Below are 9,619 nucleotides of genomic sequence, written 5' to 3' on the forward strand. Positions count from 1 at the left end.
GCGAAAAATAGTGGAGCAATATCAGAAAGGAGTTTCTCAGAGAAAAATTGCAAAGAGCTTGAAGTTATCATCATCTACAGTGCATAATATCATCCAAAGATTCAGAGAATCTGGAACAATCTCTGTGCGTAAGGGTCAAGGGCGGAAAACCATAATGGATGCCCGTGATCTTCGGGCCCTTAGACGGCACTGCATCACATACAGGAATGCTGCTGTAATGGAAATCACAACATGGGCTCAGGAATACTTCCAGAAAACATTGTCGGTGAACACAATCCACCGTGCCATTCGCCGTTGCCGGCTAAAACTCTACAGGTCAAAAAAGAAGCCATATCTAAACATGATCCAGAAGCGCAGGCGTTTTCTCTGGGCCAAGGCTCATTTAAAATGGACTGTGGCAAAGTGGAAAACTGTTCAGTGGTCAGACGAATCAAAATTTGAAATTCTTTTTGGAAAACTGGGACGCCATCATCCGGACTAAAGAGGACAAGGACAACCCAAGTTGTTATCAGCGCTCAGTTCATAAGCCTGCATCTCTGATGGTATGGGGTTGCATGAGTGCGTGTGGCATGGGCAGCTTATGCCTGGCTCACACTACAGGAGTTTTAGGCCGATTTATGCCCGATTTTCCTCTCCCGAGAATCGGAGAAAAAATCTTGTCCACGACCTCGATCGGTTCCGATGTTCGGCGCAGATTATCTGGTAATGTGAGACGTTCACAGATAAAATCTTGCACCTCCCGATCTGATCTCACACAAATCGGGCTCACCCCGATCATATCAAACATGTTTGATATTTATCGGGATGAGCAAGATTGTAATAACATCAGTACTGTCACAATAGCCAATAGGAAACAAGTATACGACGCGACGGAAGTGACAGACATTTCGAAATGGCGACCGCGAAACCAAGATCAAGGAATCTACAATGTAAAAGTTGACGCTATCGCTTTTGAACTAGGCAGGCAATATTATAACGGTAAACATTCTAGCACACTACGATAGTAATAAAAGGTCAATTTTACCTCCATTTCTCGCTGAAGAACTGACAATCCACGTTGAGCCCGTCTCCTCAACCATTTTTTTCATGTTTCAGTATCCATTTTGTTTACATCCGCTTTCGATCTGCTGCGTAGATCACGTGACGCGCTTCCTCTGGCAGATAATCTTAATAACATTTTGTAGTGTGTGATGCTCCGCAAATTTCAAATCTTGTAGTGTGAGCATGTTTAAGATTTGAGGGAAGAAAATCTGCAAAGATTCTCCTGAAGTGTGTGCTGCAACCAGATTTTACAATCGGATAGGATTTTAAAACTCCTGTAGTGTGAGCCAGGCATTACACATCTGGAAAGGCACCATCAATGCTGAAAGGTATATCCAAGTTCTAGAACAACATATGCTCCCATCCAGATGTCGTCTCTTTCAGGGAAGACCTTGCAATTTCTAACATGACAATGCCAGACCACATACTGCATCAATTACAACATCATGGCTGCATAGAAGAAGGATCCGGGTACTGAAATGGCCAGCCTGCAGGCCAGATCTTTCACCCATAGAAAACATTTGGCGCATCATAAAGAGGAAGATGCGACAAAGAAGACCTGAGACAGTTGAGCAACTAGAAGCCTGTATTAGACAAGAATGGAACAACATTCCTATTCCTAAACTTGAGCAACTTGTCTCCTCAGTCCCCAGACATTTGCATACTGTTATAAAAAGAAGAGGGGATGCCACACAGTGGTAAACATGGCCTTGTCCCAACTTTTTTGAGATGTGTTGATGCCATGAAATTTAAAATCAACTTATTTTTCCCTTAAAATTATACATTTTCTCAGTTTAAACATTTGTTATGTCAACTATGTTGTATTCTGAATAAAATATTGAAATTTGAAACTTCCACATCATTGCATTCTGTTTTTATTCACAATTTGTACAGTGTCCCAACTTTTTTGGAATCGGGTTTGTACTTCATTTATCATTTATTTTCATAAACTTCAATAGCCAAATTCCCAGTGAAGATCTACACTACCTGAACACAGCAACAGCAATCAGAAGTTGCTGTTACCATGGAAACCCAGCAGCGAGCACACATTCACATGAAGTCTGATGAATTATGTAATCGAGATCTACCTACACTCTAAAACTATTTATGCACTCACATACTGTGTATCTATAAAATGGTTTATGGGATGAGTAATTTAGGTACAGGTTTTTGCAGATTTTGTTAAAATTATTTTATAAGATTGAGACAGGATGTATAGACTGTTTGTGACGTCCCCAAACTGAGGAGTTTTTATGGTTGTTTGTTTGTAGGAGGATACTATTTGACGAGTGTGTATGCCAGCCTATGTCTGATCCAGAGCAAGCCTGGGACCCCGCCCACCTGCAGTCTGACCAATGAGGCTCAAGAGTACTTGCGGGAGTGGAGCAGGAGGCGGGGCCAAGAAGCCAAGACCCAGAAGGACAGTCAGCAGAAACAGGTTGAAAACAACAAACACACACACACACACACACATTGTTTTATTCTGAAAATATATAATACACAATCCAATGTTTTTGTTGTTATTGTTGTTTTGTTTTTGTTTTTTACATTTTATATTTAGTAATTTATTGTTGTGGATTTTTCTTCTGTGCAGTCTTATTTTCCTATTTATCAGATTATCAGAAAACAACTTTATTATTTTTTTTAACGGTCAATTATATTATTTTTAAAGCTGCTGTAGGTAACTTTTGTAAAAAAAATTTTTTTACATATTTGTTAAACCTGACATTATGTCCTGACAGTAGAATATGAGACAGATAATCTGTGAAAAAATCAAGCTCCTCTGGCTCCTCCCAGTGGTCCTATTGCCATTTGCAGAAATACACCGCTCCCGGTAAGAAACAACCAATCAGAGCCAGGAGGAGTGTCTTAGCAGTGTCAATCAATCAAGCTCGCGTGCGCGCTGATCTCACCCCTGCCATGCACAGCGCCAGCGCTTACAGGCTTCAAGATTACCGGTGTGCCGCAGTTTTGCTTATGGCGGAAAAACAATCCAAACTGTCAATTCCTCGAGTGGCACCTGCTCATAAAATAAAGACGGGTAAACGGAAAAAGACAGATGACGATGATAAAAAAGCCAAAAAGAAATAATTAGATAGAGCCCGAAATAAAACGAGGGTAAATATCGGAGCGGCTTTTCCGAGGTGGAGGGAGCTACGTGTCCTGAACGGATTAAAAACCGATGCAGAGTCAGCCACATTTCTGCTTGACAAGTAAGTATCCCTGCTTGATTTGTTTAATTTTTTAAGAACTACACAACTAAGATAATTTCAAAACAGGACTGACAAATTATGTATGGCATGGTTTCTTGTAGATTTCAGGGTGGTCCTTTGCATATAACATCGTTTTATTTCGCCATAAGCAAAGCTGCGGCACACCGGTAATCTTGAATTTGACGCCTGTACACTGTGCATGAGAGGGGTGAGATCAGCGCGCACACGAGCTTGATTGACACTGCTAAGACACTCCTCCTGGCTCTGATTGGTTGTTTCTTACCGGGAGCGGTGTATTTCTGCAAATGGCAATAGGACCACTGGGAGGAGCTAGAGGAGCTTGATTTTTTCACAGATTATCTGTCTCATATTCTACTGTCAGGACATAATGTCAGGTTTAACAAATATGTAAAAAATATTTTTTTACAAAAGTTACCTACGGCAGCTTTAAGTCTATCTATCTATCTATCTATCTATCTATCTATCTATCTATCTATCTATCTATCTATCTATCTATCTATCTATCTATCTATCTGTTTGTCTGTCTGTCTGTCTATCTATCTGTCTACTTATCTATCTGTCTGTCTATCTATCTGTCATCTATCTGTCTGTCTGTCTGTCTAAATGAAATTATTGTTAATTTGTTTATTTATTTAAATCAAATCCACCCTTAACTATGATTATGTTTCTTGTTGTTCCCTGTCGGATTGCAGAGGTTCATCCGTGTGTTATTCCAGGACGACATTCGTAGTGCAGTGCGGACTCTTCTCTGGAAGGCGGGGGAAAATGTTGATGCTTTAGCCCAGGCCTGCGCCGGTCTGTTCGGCGTGAGCGAGCCACAGCACTACTGTCTGTTCTGGAGAAGTGAAGGGGAAATGCGTCCTCTACCGGCCCACACACAGCCTCATCAGCTGGGCATGCATGAGGGAGCATCCCTGTCGTACCTCCGCTGCGATCACGACTTCAGCAAGATGCGCAGACTGACCAGAGGCGGCGCCGTAGATCTGGGAGAGTCGGTGTGTGAGGAGTGAGGAGAAGCAGGTGCAGAATATGACTTTATATTTTTTGTCACATTCGTGGCAAGAGGATTATGGATGTCACACAGTATTTGAATGCTGTATATGTGTTCAGTTCTATGGATGATGGTGATTATTTTTGTTTGTGTTGGGTGTAAACTGAAAGCACAATAGCATTTCCAATGAATCAAAGCAAGAAGCGAGATACTTGGTAATAATGCAAAAAGCAATATCTGCCAAACAGGAGATCTAGAAACGCTGTCCAGCGCTCTGAGATTCAGCTCTCACTTATTGATTGGCTTGCAGAGGTGTGTATTGCAGAGTAATACCAAAGTGTTGAACATAATACAAAAAAACTTAATAAAAATATATATGTTTAAAGAATCATATATGTACACATCTGACATGCTCTGAGTACTGACACTGTGTCTACACTGGAAGTGTTGCATTAAATCGTTCCTGTTTGCACTGAAAGTGTGTGTCGCGAATCTCGCGACGCACCTTCAGTTCATGGTTTCTGGTTCTGACACATTATTGCAGCCACTTTATTTCTTTGTTCATCTGATTTATCTATCTATCTATCTATCTATATATCATATGTGAATTGATTGCTATTCATTTTATTTAATTATACAGTGTGGTCAAAAAGTAGTGGTCGACTGATATTGAATTTTTTGATGGCCAATATTTTAGAGAGCTGGCTGGCTGATGGCTGATATAAAGCTGATAATAATAAAATATTAGACAGAATTGTTAAACCGAGACCTTAAACAAATGAAGAAGGAAAATGGGAGCTCTGTGCACACACACTGGTGTTCTCATCTTTGTCAAAATAAAAGTCCCACTTCTGACACATCGGCCAAACAGAGAAACTCACTGGCAGATGCCAATAATTACAAAAATAAAGATTTTAGGATTTTGATGTAAGGTTTTGATGGTTTTGATGTAAGGTTTCTAAGTCACCAATCAGCAAAAATAAGCAAATTTGCACATGAGAAGCTCCATAAAGCTCCATTATAACTTAAATTGTGCTTGATAACATGCAAAACTTCATTGTAATGCTGATTAATATATTTTTAATTAAAAAAAAGTAGGCTGTTCAAGGGGTCCCGGTATACGACCCATATAAACCAGTCTTTGTATTCTTTCATGCTAGAGTTGTACAAATGAGGGTACTTTCTAAAATCTTCATTCAATATTAAATGCACATGTGCGCATACAAAAATTTGGCGGTGTGCGTTCAGTATGCGCGTATTATTATTTTGATGACGAAATTCGCGTCACACGCACTGTACGCTGACCCTCGTGTACACGTAAAAAAATGAAGTATACTTTGGCCTTTAAGTTCACTAAGGCTGTGTTCATTTGACCAAAAACGTTATAAATGTCTTTCCTGTCACTATTGATCAATTTAATGCATCCTAGCTGAATAAAAGTATTAATTTCTTTATTTAAAAAATCTTACTGACTCCAAACTTTTGAAAGCTAGTGTATATTTAATAAACAAAAATGCAACAAATTGCAAAATGCAATTATACTGTAGCTTATTTCATGATGAGCTGATGTGCAGCTTTGACATTTCCAGTGTAGACAACAGACTCTCTTCCATTGTAAACACAGTGTAAGTATCAAGTATGAAGGTTTGAGTATATTGTGAGTTTTGCGGTAACACTGCTGTACTACAGTCTGCTTGTGGTACTCTGAGTTTTACTTGAACTGCACCGGCTATTTTGTTAGCTGAACATTAACTGAATGAACATCGTGGACTTGATCATTGAATCACCACTGGCCTGATTTTTGTGTTTATTTGATTTATTTCTTAATATCCTTCAAAAAGCATACTATTTCAGTGTTTGAAGGATGTAGTGAACATGTGGCATCATTATCATTTGTGAATACTCCATGTAAATAGACTCCAAAGAAACAAGCTGGTTGTGATTTGCAGAAGTGTTCAGCACAAATAGTGTATCATGTCACGCTTGCTGAATGTACAGCTCTGGTTTCACCTCATGGTGGGCAGATAAACACATAGACACTGTCAGGAGCTTGAATTATGGCTGCCCACAATTCAACTCATACCGAAAGCAAATTTTGTTAAGTCAGAAAGAATTTCCCTTTTGGATTGAAGAGAGGAGGGAGATTCTCAAAATGGCCATCAAGTGTCAAACTTGGGTATTTTATTGAGAGTTTTTAGTTTTAAGCCTGAATCATATGCAGGAAACGGTGTCATTTGTGCCCGATAAATTCAGGATTTTTTTTGTTTGTTTTGTTTTGTTATTCTTGCTGAACCAGAACTATTATTATTTTAACGATTAAAATGCCCCTATTATGCTTTTTTCGATGTTACCATTCATGCAGTGTGTAATATAGCTGTTTGTGAATGTAAAAGGTCTGCAAAGTTTCAAAGATCAAAGTGCAGATAAATGGAGTTATTGTCTCCCAAATGAAGAAACGATTCTGAACTGCTGAAACGAGACCTCAGTAATTCCAGTCTCATTTCCTGCTCGATTCTATGTAGGTTTGTAATAAATTTTCATAATGCCAGCCTATGGCCTTCATTGGCTACACGTAAACAATGTTTGACCCACCCTCAAACACTGTAGTTGTAGTTAAGACTGGAAGAGTTTGGTTTGTGTTGTCGACATGTCGAGAAGATGCTGTTTTCAGAGCTGCAAAAGCAAATCCATTTTGACGCACTTCCAAAGGATGAGATTGATACAGTAAAACGACACTATCATTACAGTGAACATGATTTCACCAAGTACAACATGTTTCTGGATCAGCATCTTTGTTGAACAACATTCCAGACAACCAATCAGATTTGAAGGACAGGTTTACAATTTATGTCAAGTTTAGTCTTAAAACCAGGGTTAGGTGATTCTACATTTGTGTTATTCACCCATCATTTCCCACTGATTTTAGGGATAACTTATGGGTTGGGGTAGGGGTAGGGATAGGACTAAATACAGTAAAAAGACACCATTGTTACTGTTCATATCACTGTGTATGAAGCGCTGTGGAAGAAATTTTTTTTTGTGTGTGTGGAATGAAATTCAGATATGGTAATGGGCATTTGGTTTCAGGCACACACTGTAAGCGGTCGACCAATCACAACAGATTGAATCATCTGACTAATCAGAGCAGCGTAGGCTTTCGGAAAGGTGGGGTTTAGAGAGACCGAATCCTTTATGGAACTTTATGGTTTCAGACACTGTGAGAAAAGGGCTGATGCTGCAATGTATATTGTGAGAAAATTAAAGTGTTTTTTAACTTGAATGTAGTATATATTGTAGGAGACTCCAAAACAAATTTAGTAACCTTTAAAATAATATAATACGGGCTCTTCAAGGCACATGGTAAAACAACGCCATAGTTACTGTTCTTATCACTGTGTGAGTACATGTACTGAGAAAGCCTCTGCAGCTGAAATTCAGATATGGCAATTGAGATTTTTTCCATGCAATTCTTCCATTGGAATTTCTTTAAAGCATTATAAGCCATGAACAAAGGTAAGAGGCTACGAGGTGAATCATAACATTAAAAAATTTTTGATTTGAAGCAGAAAAACATTTGAAAATCAGACAAAAATATAAGGAGAAATATAAAACTGTATATATATGTAAATTTAAAAAAATATATAATATAAAAAACAATATGTTAAGTATGTTACAAAATATATATATATATATATATATATATATATATATATATATATATATATATATATATATATATATATATATAGTATTTTGAGAGTGTAGAGAGACTGACTCTGATATTGTTTAATTTCCGTACAGCATCATGGGTAATGTAGATTTTCACCATGAATTCTGCTGTTAAACAAGATTATTTTAAAAGTAAGTCAAAATATTACAGGCTGACAGCTTCAGCAGAAGCACATACAATTGACTGACAATGTCGTAGATCACAGTAGGTCTGTCTTTAAAGGTTTATAAGTTATCGTTAAAAATCAATTTCCCTATGGAGAAATGAGTTTTTACTTCCGGAACCAGACTGTTGCACTGTTCATGGGCATTTGGTTTCCGACACGCTGTAAGCAGTAGACCAATCACAACAGATCTGACCAATCAGAGCAGAGGAAGCTCTCGGAAAAGAGGGCTTTAGAGCAGAGGCGGCCTTTGCAATTCGGAGGCCTGTTTCGAGAAACGAGAAAAATAGACGAGTGAGTCATTGAGTCATTCATAAGACCGATTTCGTTCGAAACGTGGATTCATTCAGTAACGAAACATCACTGTGTAGCTCGGAGACTGACAATGGCTTTACTGTGTATTTGTTTGGAACTATTTTTATTGGTTACAGAGCAAAAACAGTCAATATTCTGAGTCTAAAATCAAATGTAAGTCACCTAATATTAACTTATTGTTTATACTGTTGCATAAAATTGACATTACAATTGCAGTCATGCTGATATCCGGGAAAACAGCACTCTTGCTCATGTGGTATTGCTTAATACCTATATCCTTTATAAATATTAAAAGCAAGAACTCATACAGGAACTTCTTTTTGTCCCATTATCTTGAATTTTGGAGGCATTTTTATTAATTTGTGTGGCATTTTTGCTCCAAGTCCCCATTAATTTATGCCCCTGGTGTGCGCACGGCATGAATGGCGGGGCTCTTTTTCGAGCGCAAGTAGGTGAAACATATCAAAGGCCACTACTGGTTTAGAGAGACCGAATCCTTTATGGAACCGTTTCAGACACTGTGAGAAAAGAGCTGATGCTGCAGTGTATATTGTAAGAAAATTACTGTAGGAGATTTCTGATACAAAATTATGAACCTTTAAAATAGCATAATAGGGGCACTTTAAACTATTACCCTAATCTAAAATATGTGGTTACAGCTTTGCAAAGTACCAATGTTATTTATCGTTACTACCTGTTAATTTAATTAAATAAAAGTAATGTTAACCCATATAAATTTATATGACTATACAACCCATTAAAATGTAATGATGGATGGGAATATGCAAATATTTATTTTTCTTTCACATTAAACGGAGTTAAATAAGTTTCTGTGGTAAATCACATGGCAGCGTTTCCTGCGAATGTCCCACCAAAACGACTGTTCCATCAAATGCTCTTTCGCCGGTTTCACTTTGACTCTGAATGTGACATTGAAATATTTTCTTTCTACAGTGTGTTGTTTAACTATAAATGTAATGCTTATTCTACATGGGGCTCTGATTATGACTTCAGTTGAGTTTTGATGCTTTTTATTGCTGGATCAGTTGAACTCTTGACCGATGCATGCGTTTGTTTGTGATGCGCTTAATTGTGATGCATGAATGAACAATATGCTTCATATGACATCACGCACAGATTCATTT

General features: G+C 38.1%; 1 protein-coding gene across 2 annotated transcripts in view; it reads left to right on the forward strand.

Moving 5' to 3' along the window:
- Nucleotides 1-4,651, forward strand: part of rin1b (Ras and Rab interactor 1b) — a 35,519-nt gene extending 30,868 nt beyond the window's left edge. For both annotated transcript variants that reach the window (XM_048185517.1, XM_048185518.1), the window contains 2 exons: nucleotides 2,313-2,479; nucleotides 3,968-4,651. In XM_048185517.1, the coding sequence (XP_048041474.1) occupies nucleotides 2,313-2,479; nucleotides 3,968-4,285 (485 nt within the window). In that variant the 3' untranslated portion in view covers nucleotides 4,286-4,651. The remainder of the gene's footprint in view (nucleotides 1-2,312; nucleotides 2,480-3,967) is intronic.
- Nucleotides 4,652-9,619: the final 4,968 nt, after the last annotated feature.

The sequence above is a fragment of the Megalobrama amblycephala genome, linkage group LG3, assembly GCF_018812025.1.
Source record: "Megalobrama amblycephala isolate DHTTF-2021 linkage group LG3, ASM1881202v1, whole genome shotgun sequence".
Classification (NCBI taxonomy): domain Eukaryota; kingdom Metazoa; phylum Chordata; class Actinopteri; order Cypriniformes; family Xenocyprididae; genus Megalobrama; species Megalobrama amblycephala.